The 13,719-nt window shown below is 44.8% G+C and overlaps 5 protein-coding genes across 5 annotated transcripts; 3 read left to right on the forward strand and 2 right to left on the reverse strand.

The window, feature by feature from the left end:
- The first annotated feature begins 561 nt into the window (after positions 1-561).
- Positions 562-2,197, forward strand: BGW36DRAFT_376993 (homoserine acetyltransferase family protein). Its single transcript, XM_046215953.1, has 6 exons — positions 562-859; positions 924-1,431; positions 1,492-1,601; positions 1,657-1,804; positions 1,855-1,934; positions 1,988-2,197. The coding sequence occupies exons 1-6, from the start codon at positions 712-714 to the stop codon at positions 2,068-2,070; spliced, it is 1,077 nt and encodes a 358-aa protein (XP_046073399.1). The 5' UTR covers positions 562-711; the 3' UTR covers positions 2,071-2,197.
- A 396-nt stretch (positions 2,198-2,593) lies between these two features.
- Positions 2,594-4,723, forward strand: BGW36DRAFT_426618 (poly(A) polymerase Pap; the record flags this gene model as incomplete). The annotated part of the gene is made up of 5 exons (XM_046220295.1): positions 2,594-2,891; positions 2,944-3,318; positions 3,366-3,577; positions 3,637-4,364; positions 4,420-4,723. 5 exons carry the CDS (start codon positions 2,594-2,596, stop codon positions 4,721-4,723), a joined length of 1,917 nt encoding a protein of 638 aa, XP_046073400.1.
- Positions 4,724-5,301: 578 nt separating this feature from the next.
- Positions 5,302-6,678, reverse strand: BGW36DRAFT_377000 (uncharacterized protein). Its single transcript, XM_046215954.1, has one exon. It carries the CDS (start codon positions 6,554-6,556, stop codon positions 5,444-5,446), a length of 1,113 nt encoding a protein of 370 aa, XP_046073401.1. The 5' UTR covers positions 6,557-6,678; the 3' UTR covers positions 5,302-5,443.
- A 2,993-nt stretch (positions 6,679-9,671) lies between these two features.
- On the forward strand, positions 9,672-10,461 carry BGW36DRAFT_396568 (superoxide dismutase [Mn], mitochondrial; the record flags this gene model as incomplete). Its single annotated transcript, XM_046218185.1, has 3 exons — positions 9,672-9,719; positions 9,775-10,284; positions 10,348-10,461. The coding sequence occupies 3 exons, from the start codon at positions 9,672-9,674 to the stop codon at positions 10,459-10,461; spliced, it is 672 nt and encodes a 223-aa protein (XP_046073402.1).
- Positions 10,462-10,565: 104 nt separating this feature from the next.
- BGW36DRAFT_426621 (uncharacterized protein) lies at positions 10,566-11,058 on the reverse strand (the record flags this gene model as incomplete). Its single annotated transcript, XM_046220296.1, has 2 exons — positions 10,566-10,785; positions 10,841-11,058. 2 exons carry the CDS (start codon positions 11,056-11,058, stop codon positions 10,566-10,568), a joined length of 438 nt encoding a protein of 145 aa, XP_046073403.1.
- Between the last annotated feature and the right edge of the window lie 2,661 nt (positions 11,059-13,719).

Genomic DNA, 13,719 nt, shown 5'->3' on the forward strand with positions numbered 1-13,719 from the left:
AATCCACTAATTCGTCGATGTTAAAAAGACATTGGGCCTGCGGGACGCCGGACTAGTATATTTCTCCAGTTTTCTGCTTGCCAGGTACAATTGATATGTACATATGTAGCTGTTTGTCAATTGATGAGTTGGTTGATATAACTGAGTTAACAACTTCAATTCAAGATCTCAGCAGAAACCATACATATATGCTAATATTAAAGGTAGTATAAATGCTGTGCTTGGAAATGAGGATGGTGGGAGCGGAGTTTACTGTTATACTCTGCGGAATTGTCGCAGTATATTGTTTATCCCAAATAAACGATATCCGTATCTTGAAAGATCATCTAGAGCGCATATATCCCCTAGATATATGCTTTCCTTATGAATATCAATTAATTTCGTGGCGGCTCTGCGACCAATAACAGTAGTATGCCCCTCCCTTATCGCAGGTTTCCGCATCCCACCATATAGAAGATGCAGGGCCGATTATCATGCTTACATACAGTTAATAAATCAGCCACTAAAAAATCGATTGGTCATTTGAGATAATTCAACCCCGCTTCTCTAGGTGCAAGGTGCGGATGAAACGCTGCAGATGACCACGAGATAGAAAAGAGCCGTGTGTAACCGATAAGCTAAAGTTCAAAAGTGTTTGTAGATAGCCAATGCCACTTCCCTTCTCCCACGCTTCGCCATCCAAAAAGCGGTTCCAGAAAGACATACGGAAACATGGCAAAAGACGAATCTTTTGAAACATTTAAACTTGGTGACTGGGATCTCCAGAGCGGGGAGATAATCTACGATGCCCATATCGCATATAAGACGTTTGGAGATCCCAAGTTGCCGGCGATCGTCTATCCCACATGGTTTTCGGGAGGTAATTGGCCTCTAGCAATAAAATTCTTAATTGAAAAATGGAGTGCTGATATACATCTGGCTAGCGATATCCGATAACTTTTGGTTAATTGGTGATGATATGACGCTTAGCCCGCAGAAATATTTCATTATCATCACGGCCTTGTTTGGGAATGGCCAATCCTCGTCACCATCAAACCAGGGATCAGACTCCAAAAACAAGCCTTTCCCGAAGGTTTCCTTCTACGATAATGTACGCGCGCAGCACAAGTTGGTGACTGAACACTTCGACATCTCGCATCTACGTGCAGTTCTCGGCTGGTCAATGGGAGGTGGCCAGACCTTCCAATGGGCTACCCAGTACCCGGGTTTTATGGATTTAGCAGTGCCATTCTGCGGTGCAGCGAGGGTCGCCTTGCATAATAATGTCATGCTCGAGGGCGTCAAGAGTGCGCTTCTGACTGCCAAATCAATCCCGTCGCCGGGACCCGGCGAAATTTACAACCCTGCAGTTCAGAGCGAAGGCTATCGGACCTGGTCAAATGAAGAAAAGAATGTTGGTCTTAAAGCTCTGGGGAGAGTTTACGCAGGATGGTAGGTAATTGCCATGGAAATATACATTTACAGTACTGTGAACTTACATGCATATGATAGGGGATTCAGCCAAGCCTTCTACAGAGAGAAGCTATATGAGACTGTTCTAGGGTATAAGGATCTAGAAGATTTCCTGATTGGCTTTTGGGAAAAGTGGTCGTGTTCTAAAGGTGCGATTCAGGACTCTGTTGCCGTGTGATGAATGATCGTAACTAATCGCCATAGAGCCGGAGAACTTACTCGTCATGGTGCAGACGTGGCAAAACGCCGATATATCCAAACAAGAGCCGTACAATGGCAACTTTGAACTAGCGCTAGGGTCAATCAAAGCCAAGACTCTTGTTTTGCCAGCAAAAACCGACCTTTACTTTCCGTGAGTATACACTGAGCCTCTGGAACTTACGAGCTGACAATCTTGGACAGACCAGAGGACTCAGAGTACGAGGTCAAGTGTATGAAGGCTGGGGTCGGTGAACTCGACGTGTTTCCTTCTATCTGGGGTCGTAAGTATTTCTCACCCTGAAATATACTAGCCAAGGGTTGACCGGATAGACAGACTGGGCGGGAGGTCCTGGAGACAGCAAAGAGGATGTAAAATGGCTTGACGACAGGCTACGCAGATTCTTTGCTTCTAACTGATTCGTCTTGACTGTTTGAAAAGTGGCGTAAAATGATAAGCAATCCATCCTGTATCTTCGCCACTATGGCGTGGAAAGGTCTTGAAGATAGTTCTCTGTCATTGTAATCATATCCAACATATCTCGAAAATAATCACAGTAATTGTTGCAACATGCTAGGTGTGGATGTTTAGGGCGGGTGCAGGGCATCACGTGATACGATCGGAGAGCGGCCAGGCGCGGCGGCTGGGCAAATCGTGATCGCCGCTGCATTTCTCGATTCTCTCCTGCTCCTGCATCTTTCTCCCTCAGCTCAATCTCAATCTCACTTGGACCGCACCGCGCCCTTCTTTTTCTATCCTTTCCTTGTGTCGGTCATTTCGTTTCCTCTCTTCGCGCATCTGCTCCGCCTGCTAGCTCCTTGTTGTTATCCATTTTCCAATCTGGCGTTCTAGTCCATCTCCATTCGATCCGTCTCGCAGCTGGTGTAGATCACCTGCAATCCAATCGATATACCCTCGCGCCATTAATCATCCTTATTCATCATGGCTTCCCAGCAAGTGCGACAGTGGGGAGTGACACCACCGATATCAATGACTCTGCCGACCCCCGAAGAGGTGGCAGCAAACGACGATCTGATTGCCGAATTAAAAGCTCAGAACAATTTCGAGCTGCCTGCGGAGACTGAGAAGAGAAAGCAGTCGCTGCAGCTCATGCAACGTGTCACAGTCGAATTCATCAAGGTAGTCAGTCGACGGAAAGGCTTGTCGCAGGCTGCGATCGACGCATCGGGAGGAAAAGTCTTTACGTATGGAAGCTATCGTCTAGGAGTCTACGGCCCTGGTTCGTATTCGTCACACTTGACTCCTGTTTTACACTTTACTGACCAAATTAGGATCTGATATCGATACCCTAATCGTGGCGCCAAAACACGTCTTCATAGAAGATTTCTTTGCCGATTTCCCCCCTGTTCTTGAACGCATGTCCCCTCCAGGCGCGATCGAGAAGCTGACGCCTGTCCCCGATGCGTATGTCCCTCTCATAAAACTGGAGTTCTCTGGAATTAGTTTCGATTTAATTTTCGCACGGTTGATCATCCCATCGATCCCACTGAACCTTGATCTAAAAAATAACGACTACCTGCGGGGTCTGGACGACAAGGAGGTGCGGTCGCTTAACGGAACTCGCGTCACCGATCAGATCCTGGAACTTGTCCCACAAGAGAAAACATTCCGTCTCGCCTTGAGGGCAATTAAGCTTTGGGCACAGCGTATGTTTTGTCCGACCTCGTTTTTGTCTTTCGCTGATTGATTCTAGGCCGTGCAATCTACGCCAATATCGTTGGCTTTCCGGGAGGTGTCGCATGGGCGATGCTGGTCGCGCGTGTCTGTCAGCTGTATCCCCAAGCCACTGGATCCGTCATTGTTGGCAAGTTCTTCCGCATCATGAACAAATGGGCCTGGCCACAGCCAGTTCTACTAAAACCAATTGAAGACGGTCCCTTGCAGATGAAAGTGTGGAATCCAAAGGTTTGTTGTTTCTCATTGTCTTTTAGGCTACAGAGGTGAACATCGATCTAACTTCACAGATTTATCATGGCGATCGGTTCCATCTTATGCCCATTATCACCCCCGCATACCCCTCTATGTGCGCCACCCACAATATCTCGATGTCTACAAAAGCAGTCATTTTACGCGAGCTGCAAAGAGGTGGTGATATTGTTGACAAGATATTTGGAAAGCAACTTACCTGGAATGACCTTTTCACACGTCACACTTTCTTTTCAAATGATTACAAGTATTACCTTCAGATCACAGCTTCAAGCAAAACGAAAGACGCTCAGTCAGTCTGGTCCGGTCTGGTGGAATCTAAACTCAGACACTTGGTTGGTGCGTTAGATAGGAAATCTATAATTGCCGTCGCACACCCTTTCCCCAAGGGATTTGAGAGAGAGCATAGGGTAAAAGATGACGCAGAGGCAGAACAAGTCAAGAACGGATCTACTCAGTTCCAGGCCCAAGGAACCATAACTGAGACTACCGATGAGACTAACGACCCTTCTCACGATGCAGCCGCCAAAAACGGAGCCGAAGATGCTCAAGTCCCTGGCACTGAAACCACCAAGCCGGACGAATCGGATAGTCGCTCAATTTACACGACTACCTATTACATTGGACTGGAGCTCAAACCACTGGAGCCGGGCTCTTCGCGGTCTCTTGACATTTCTGTAGATGCGAACATCTTCAAATCAACATGCACTTCGTGGCAGGGCTTTCAGCAGGGAATCAACGAACTTAGTATTCTGCATGTTAGAAAGTACGTTCTTCTCACCGTCGGTCAAACCTACTCATCTACAATCTAACATTTCTAGTTTTGACTTGCCGGATGATGTTTTCCAGCCGGGAGAGACACGACCAAGTCGGCCAAAGAAGAAGGTTGCAAAGAAGCCTGCAACCGCGGTTACTCAGAAACGGACTATCGACGCAGTAGACGTAAGTCGCATAGAACCGAACTACTGGAGCTGGATGACTAAAAGCACGGCTCGTGCCAATGCTTCTTCCACTTATGACGGTGGGGGGAATGATACTGACGACAGGTTACAGGACACGATACAGCCACAAGCAAAGCGTCAGGTATCTTCAAACGGTTTACCTCATGCAGCGACACCAGCTTGATTTTACGAAAGAAAGAAAGAAAACAGACTTTAAAAACCAGAACAGGCATCGGCATGGTACCGACTATCCCGCCGGGGCTTGTCCCCTTACTACGCAGTATGACAACTACTTCTCAAGTTCATTGTGATCAACCACCAGGACACGTTAAGTCCGTGATACAAGCCACATGCCATTCTAATACTTTCAGTGATCCAGTAGCAGCTTTCCCTTGTGGTATGATCAGGATAACAGAGCTTGATTACTAGGTTGGTGAATTTCTTCCATAATCTCTGAAACCCCGCAGGCTTTCTTTTCTCTCTCTTTTTTCTTTCGTTAGTGCGAAGATGATGCCGATCCTTGTTATCACGAGAGGTGGAGTAATACTTTGGAAATGGTGCACAAAGCATCGAGTCCACAAAAGGAAAAACTTCAAAAACTCAGTTGTATGTATCCATTTAAGCCGGCGATGTCTCCAGACAGATTTGAGCGTATGTTTAGATAGCAACAATGAAGATACCGTAAATCTAATGCTTTATTTCGTCGGTAACGCAGTACTTTCGTAACAAATTACTTTATAGATACGACTGCATCGAGGTTCATTTAATCAAGAGTTCAAAATGAAATTTCTAAATCGATAAATAAACATAGGCATCACAATTCTAAGCAGATAATCGTAGTGTCTAAACGCCATCCTCCGCACGAAGCCTAAATGAAACACAAAACGGTAATTCAGGTAAATAACTATTGTCTCCATCTGGCCCTGCATGTCGGACAAGTAGCTGCACGCGAGCTATCCGCGCATGAGTGAATCCACAAATCCATGCAGCTTTTATGATAATTTTGTCCACACTGGGCTTTGCACCAGACCAGAGGTTCCTGGGGTGTTCTTGGGGTTATGCCCGACTCCGATTCCGACTCTGACTCATCAGAATAATCATCGTCGTCTTCAGAATCATCATCTTTATAATCATCATCATCTTCAGAATCATCGTCATCTTTATAATCATCGTCATCTTCAGAATCATCGTCAACTTCAGAATCATCATCCTCACGATCACCGAATATTGAGCGATAGCAAATTCCACATTCTCCTTCAATAGGTTTCCGGGTGACAGTGGTTGTTCTTTGTCTACTTGGTGCTGGTAAACGGCGCGGAGTGGTTGTTGTTGCCGCAGCTGCTATCTGCCTCTGTCTTGGTGTGGTGGTGTTTGTTGCGGCGCCACTCCTAGATGTAGCTACCCTTGTTGTCGGAGACACTTGCTGGGTGCTACGGGCCAGTGCCGTTGATGACGTTCTGATCTGGCTTGATGGAGAGTTGATCGCTGTTGATGTGCTCGTTCGTCCGGCGCTCGCGCTTCCAGATACAACATCAGGACTGGCATCATGCGAACCGATATTGAAGAAAATATTGTTTTGCTGGAATTGTATCTGAATTGGCCCCCCGAAAAAGAATTGGTATCCTTGATCTCCATGTCCTGTGTTCGGACTAGACCGTCTGTCTGATGAGCGACGTCCTCCGGTTCTCCTTGTCGAAGAAGCTCGGCGTCTCTGTACGAATTTGTCTACCTTCTCTGACCACTGGCTTGCGACTCCACTAGCTTGATATTGATGCCAGCGAACGCACAGAGTAAGTGGTGCCAGCTCTTCTAAGATATCGTCGATACACTCTTCACCAGAGGCCAGCAGAGCGCTTCCCTCATCGATGAGTGAACACGCCGCGGAACGATTTCGTGCATTGGTGGTCAATCGGCATCGACGGTGTTGGGTAGTTGCGATTCCGGTGCAGTGGTGATCGTCACCAGGCCAAACACCGATGATGGCTGATAAGTCACATACAGTTGACGGGCGAGGCATTGTAATTGATGTATAAAATCTGTCTAGTAGATATAAGATGGAATGAGTATCTATTCTGATGGAACAAACCCATTATTGCGAGAAACATCCGACCACTATATAACCTTCAAAGCCACAGGTGCTATAATAGAGACACCTACTCAATGACAAAAATGGCAGCGACCACATGAACCACGGCTGTGGCTTGTGTCAAGGTGTTCTGGATAATCGAATCAGATTGCACGGCGACACCGAAATCGCGCAAGGCTATGACACAGCCCCAAGTTCAAGGGGAACATAATTATGCAAGCACTGCATGCGTGCCGCCAAATTCAGGTGTGTCCGCGTTTCATCGCAGCTAGACCCTGGATCGAAAGACCGGTAGTGATTGGTAGACGGAACGGCATGTTGTGGCTGCGACCCAATTTCCTTGGTTTAGTCCATAACTAAGTGAAAACTAGGTGATGACTGATCGGTTAGCCACAGGACTACTTGCTCCTGCATGGGCTGTCAGAGGGGCTATGTTTAGATAAGTGAGTGGACTGACTGGCCGATTCATGATCGTGGGGGCCGGAAATAGCACAACTCGTCGACGTGCAGATGCTTTCAGAACCTCGAGTTGTCAGATGATACGGCAAATGCATCACCAATGCAGCCTTGCGACTTCTCCAGCAATGCCCCGTCCGCGTCCAGTAAATTCTAGATTCCATGGATTTTGTGGCACAGTTGGAGAGAAGCCTCCATGCACAATTTAATGCGGCTAGACTCCACGGGGACTATCTTTACGCACTGCCACGCTCAATCGGTACCCTAGGCGTTGCTGGGCGCGTAATGGCTTTATTGATCCCGAACCAGTTTATGTGCCTGTTGGCAGAATAGGTGATAGCCTTGCATGAACAAAATAGATGCCTGCTCTCCAAGCCCGTTTTTTGGCTTGTTTTGCATAATGATCGAATGAACCGTTTGGACATCCAGGCTCCAAAATAAGCATTCATGCATGATTGTGACTTGTACTTTGCTTTCAATGCCGAGGAGCATTATGTCACTTCATGCATTGCATATAGACTTGGCCGGCGGTAGCAAGGAGCCGACATGTGATAGCTCTCCAGAGCATCTTTATAAGCAAGATCAGATATGAGGTTAGAGAACAGAAGTTCGCTTGCCGGTGCCAGTGGCTATGTCTTATTCTAGAAGCAACCAGGCCTTCCAGGCAACATTAAGGGTCTGGGTTGAGAAAAGAATGCCAGCCTGCTTGTCGCGGCCAAACCTCTCCACGTGATAGTATGTGAGAATGGTCTTTCTTACAAGTGGACATTTTAACGCCTGGAATTTGGAACTCTCTGTTTGAACATGTCCACAAGATTCCATTTCTCAAAGGTGATACTCTTTTCTTTGTTCCAGGAGACAATGTGATTACAGTCTGTACCTTCCTTCAGATCCTGCCAGCCACCAATGGCCCTCCCTTCCGTACTTTCTTGAGGAATTGAAACAGTCAGCCTCAACAATCAGCGTATGCCATCTGTATTATCGATACTTTCGGCGTTTGAGCTGTTGGTAAGTTTTGTCTTAACATTGACTGCTTTAAGGGATTAAGCTGTCCTGTGAGTCTGTTTACATTTTCCAACAAATATTTTTATAATCGATGTCTTAATGATATCTCCTTTTACATTCAACTTGTATAGCTTTTCTACATTGAATAGATCCAATCCCACGATTCCAGCAGACATAGTAAGTATTTTGCTATTGTAGGTACCCAAATAGATCAACTTGATATTTTTTCGCCGCATGTAGGGCCGAACATCTCCATAACATCTCATCATCCTCCGAATGCGCCAAATGCCATTCCGCTACTAATCCGCTTATCGAAGTAAGAAAATCGGCTTTTAGTCCCAAAGACGAGAGATAACCAGACGGTGCAAGACATGAAATCATAAATTCATCTACAACGAGAAGTGCGCCATGTTAGTCTGCAGTATAATACAGGAATTGTAGAAACTCGATCGATGTAGGCAAACAACGACCTGATCCCTGGACCGGCACAACTAGGATAGTAGCCATTGTATTAGCCTCAGTCCCAAAATTTGTGAATTACACAAGCTCCACCAGGCCACCAGGACCAAAGCAATCTATAATTTTAGCAGCAAGTTGCTTTTCGTAAACATTTTCAGCGCCGAAATTCTATCTTCTTTACTGAGCTTCTGTCATTGCCAATACTACTTAATAGTTCAAATGTCCGAATACGCCCCCACTATATTCACTTGAGAAGTTGGTGAAGGTGTATCCATCAATTGAAGTCACTGAGTTGGCATTTGCAGATGTGATAATAAGAGGGAATAGCTGTTTGTAGAGGGTATTTAGAAGCATCTTGATTGATAGTGACAGAGCAAGGATTGCATGATGTTTAGTTTTCGTGGACTTTTTGAAGCACCTTTTCAGAAATTCCCTGCTGCAGAACATGTCTATCCTAGCCATCTTTGCTTTCTATTCATTGTTTCAATGTCAACTCTTAAACACTCATATCATTGACTAGGCAAATGGTGATTTTAACGGAACACATTAAGCAGAGAAAGGGAGATAAACTGCGGGGTATCATTCCTCATAAACCTTAGTGGCAGTTTCTAGGGAACCATGATTATCACAGCTTTACGTAAAGCTCTCCTTGAAAAGTGAGGTATATTTGGATTTAAGTGCTTGCTGAGCGCTCAATGAGCGGACAGCCATAAAATGGCACCGTGCTGCATGCATTGGCGTCGCACATATTTGTTATATAGGTACATGTGGAGATAGTGACAAATATGCTCAAACTCGCGCGCCTCTATTCCAAAACGGGAAACCGTGCCCTAATCTCCCTCGGCCTTCACTAAGCCACTTAGCATCGTAGAAAATCAACAATTTCCTGTTTTTGTCTCATATTTCCGATTAACAGTAAGTGGAACGGATTTGTAATGCTGTGGTATGGACAAGCGCGTGGTGGAGTTGGTCAGTTTTGGGTACCTTGAGAGGGAGGAGAGGGGCAGGACCCTAGCGGTTTGATGATATTATGATTGACTCCCCTCTGGTGGTCAAAATTCAGACACTCTTCGTTTTTATTTTACCCTCCCTTTACAGAGGACTTTAGAAAGTATCCAACTACAAAATGAGCTCGGCAACATATACACTCCCTCCCCTTCCCTATGCATATGATGTAAGACTGTCTCTGCGACTACGCATTGCACTCCAACTGACGTCGAGGATTAAAGGCACTGGAACCCGTCATATCCTCCCAGATTATGACACTTCATCACCAGAAGCACCATCAAACGTACATCACCAACCTAAACGCGGCGCTCGCAGCCCATCAAACCGCCACTGCCGCCAACGATATTCCAGCTCTCATTTCTCTTCAACAGAAGATCAAATTCAATGGCGGTGGCCACATAAACCACTCTCTCTTCTGGAGAAACCTCTCACCTCCCGGTAGCCCGGAAACAGAACTGAAAAACGCACCTGAGCTTGCCGCCGCCATTACCGAGCGATGGGGAAGTGTGGATGTTTTTGTGGAGAAGTTCAAGCAGACTTTACTGGGTATTCAGGGAAGTGGATGGGGATGGCTTATTGTTAAGAGTGGTGCTGGCGGTAACGGAGATGCTCAAGCGAAACGCTTGGAGATTGTCTCAACGAAAGATCAGGATCCGCCTGCGAGTGATGGAAATGGTGAGGTAGTACCGATCTTTGGTATTGATATGTGGGAGCACGCTTACTATCTGCAGGTGAGCATACCCCTTTTCTATTGTTATCAGTAACCCATAACGGAACTAATTATGATGGACTAGTATCTGAATAACAAAGCCGGGTACGTGAGTGAGATCTGGAAGGTAATTAACTGGAAAGTTGCTCAAGACAGACTATTGGGAGGTATCGAAAAAGAAGTTACATTTAAGTTATAAACGGCCAACATATATGGTGTTCGTAGCGATGTAGTGTATGTGGTTGGAAATGAATAGCAACGCAAGAGCATAAAATAGAACACCATTATCAAACAATCAGAAATCTAGTTCCACCCAACAACACCCCTCCCAAGAACATGTCCCATTCCATTACTACTACCAGCCGACAGAACTGTCACTAATCGTCCCACAATACCTAAATTAGATACTCCTAGATCGAGTTTAGATGGTAACTCGAATTCCATACTCGTTTGTTGCGCTGCATTGAGTTTGAAAGAATGGAGTGGTTCAGAAGGCAGTGGTGTTGAGAGATCACCGGATTTCCTTATAAAATTTAGCATCCAGATCCCGTTCAAAAATATTAATCAATAAAGCTTACTCGATTTGAAGACTGAGAAACGGATGGTTTTGTAGAGTTTTAAGGGTGGCTTCATCTGATGCATCGAATGTGGCTTGGGTGTGATTTGAGCCATCGCTATTGTTGTTGAATAAGATCCTGAATTCGCCCATATTATTATTTCTTGATAACTCTTCATAAGGCCGTATTACAGCGATTAAACCGCCTTTGCTGGCACGAGAAGGGATATCGCCGCACATTGTTTCAAGAAGTATGATTCAACTTTCAAGCATCAACAAGTCGAATAAAAGTAAGACTGGCATTCATTTTACATATACATACGACTTGGATATCTTACTATTCCTAATTGAGGCGTCTCCCAAGGTTGCTCAAATTTGCTCAAATCCGCGAAGGCTCCAGCGCTGAAAGTATGCGGTCCACATAATACCGCCCAATCATCATCGCTAGGGCCGAGTACCTTGGTAAGGTCCACACAACCAACTCGAACCAAATAAACCTGCCTGGGGAATATTCCTGTCACGATTTGCGAATAATGTAGCCAGTCAATTCTAATAGCCTAGCATGGTTTACTCATTTCCCTACAGAGCCCAGGAGATAGTTTCAGAACTAATCAACCTCCCTTTTCCATTATCTAAACTTAGCCAGAGATTTTACATGTATACTAGGACGATTGACAATAGGTGTAACCATTGATCTATTACAGCCTTGTAAGAGTCTAATATGATATATGATATCTCTTAGTTCTAAATAATGCCTGTCACTCGTTTCTTGCATGTAAATTAGATGCTGCTATAAACAAGGCCTACCGAGAGACGGTTATAATTATCGCATAATATTAACTAGGAAATCAATGTTAATAGATAATGAATTAACTCTAGTTCAGAATTCCCCCCTCCTAATAAAGATACAGAGAATATCAATTGTTTTCCCGGCGTTCCTTTACTTAACTTATACCTCTACCATCGTGATATTAATAAATATCATCTCTTGGATCCTGCCGTAAGTAATGTCCGTTCCACGGTTGATCCAAAAGGTCATTTGCACCAGTGCTCTCAATTCGCTCCGTATCCCACATAACATACCCCCAGCGACGAATTGTATCAGGGACATAATACCCATAAAGATTGTTGTACGTGCCTTGCTATATCGGTGTCCAGGCAATTGGCCGAAAAGGACGAAAAAGACGGTCATCGTTTGTTTTAGAAATTCGGAAGTCTTCTTGAAAAGGTAATGGTTCACGTCGGTCCTGCATCAAGTCTCGATCTGAAGGGTGATCCTCGCGCCGCCTCAGTCGAGGTGTCTCGCCTAGAACATCACTGACATCATCATTCCAAAGGGCTTTCCCACAATACCGTGGTATTTTATCCTACATTGTGGGAACCGTATGCAAAAAGTCTTGAGGGCATACAATGGTGTAAGTGCCAGCTGTATTCTGATTTGCAATGTGACTATTGCACAAAGGAAATAAAAGTACTAGTCTCAATGGTCTTGAAATTATAGGAAATAAAACCCTTCACCTACTATACAAAGCCGTCAGTAATTGCTATATCTTAGCAATTTCCAATTCACAACTTTTAAAAGTAGTTAAGTGTTTGCACACCTGCTTCATCTTATGCTGAACTCATAGGCCTCTCTATCATACTAGGAGATAACTGAAAATTGAGATTGTAATGAGATATTGTGATTATTTCAAGTTTTATGCCGGCTTTAATCGGCATCTGTGGAATATAAAGAAAACTATCGCCCCCAATTCCCTTCTCTATCTACTATTTTTCTATTCATAATTAATCTTTAGATTCTTCATTTCTCTATATTTGCTCCATCTGATCTATTCTATCACTCTAATCATACTTCTCGCTCGCTACTATATCAGCCATGGACAGCTCATGCGGAAGGGGTCGACAGGCGTGGTCTCCCTAGGCACCCCCTACTCAACTTGTTGCAAGAATCTATATGCCAGGATGGAGAAATTGCAAAGTGACCAGTTCACTTTGATTTACTTTTAGGTTCTCTTTCACTTTGCAGATTATTCTGAGTTACCTAGTGTAACAACACCATCGGCCAGAATCATTCGATCAGCCAGCGTACAGCGCTCCAGGACTTCAACGTCGTCAGTGGATTTTACAGCAACCATAAACTCAATGCAACCTCTTCAGTTATTGGTTCAACATATAAGCTCCGATATTGATTCTCTGGAAATGTTGGCGAATTTCTGGAGACATGGCTAGCCGGTGTCGATTCGCAGCCTACAACGGAGAGCAGTCCTGATCACCACCAGTTCGCGCGGCCCACAACGAATACAAAAACCTTGAAAAAGTTCAAGATATAGCTCACCAAAGATATCTTAGTTGTCGCGGGGAAACCTCCTCCAATACTACTTATGACCAGTGCCTCGGACGCATAAGATTAGCTGTTAAATGGGGTGAAGAGTTAGTGAGGTTTGTTCTCTTTCTGATTTAAAAAAACAATCGCTATCTGTTGTATCTCTACATGCAGTTAATCGCCTCATCAATTCTCCTCAATGAGGCTAATAAATCCATTTCTTTGAAACGTAGCTAAAGGCCGGCTTCAGTTCATTGACACCCACCGGAACGCGTACGGTTCGATACACGATATTGAAACCCGCATTACTGCTGCCAAACCCAACAGTCAAAGTGCTAGAAATGCTGTAGAAGAAATTCGTATCAACTACAAAAGTATGATTTTCGGATTGCTTTATATTTACATGTCAATAAAAAGCTTACCTATGTCGCGCTAAACAGAAATTTTTGAGATTTATTCTCGTTCGGCTCAACCCTGACGGTTTTTCCTAATACAGGCGGACCTTCTCACCCCTCTTAAGGGCACCTTACATTGAGTACTTGAGATATTGAAAGCTAGTAGTCTGTTTGAAATATTTT

The sequence above is a fragment of the Talaromyces proteolyticus genome (assembly GCF_021365285.1).
Source record: "Talaromyces proteolyticus strain PMI_201 chromosome Unknown BGW36scaffold_5, whole genome shotgun sequence".
In the NCBI taxonomy this organism is placed as follows: Eukaryota; Fungi; Ascomycota; class Eurotiomycetes; order Eurotiales; family Trichocomaceae; genus Talaromyces; species Talaromyces proteolyticus.

Excerpts from the sequence above, each read along its gene's own strand:
- BGW36DRAFT_376993 (XM_046215953.1), top strand. The coding sequence starts at position 712 with ATGGCAAAAGACGAATCTTTTGAAACATTTAAACTTGGTGACTGGGAT. Across the intron at positions 860-923 it reads TCCCACATGGTTTTCGGGAG|CGATATCCGATAACTTTTGG; the intron begins GTAATTGGCCTC and ends ACATCTGGCTAG. Across the intron at positions 1,432-1,491 it reads GGGAGAGTTTACGCAGGATG|GGGATTCAGCCAAGCCTTCT; the intron begins GTAGGTAATTGC and ends TGCATATGATAG.
- BGW36DRAFT_377000 (XM_046215954.1), bottom strand. The coding sequence starts at position 6,556 with ATGCCTCGCCCGTCAACTGTATGTGACTTATCAGCCATCATCGGTGTT.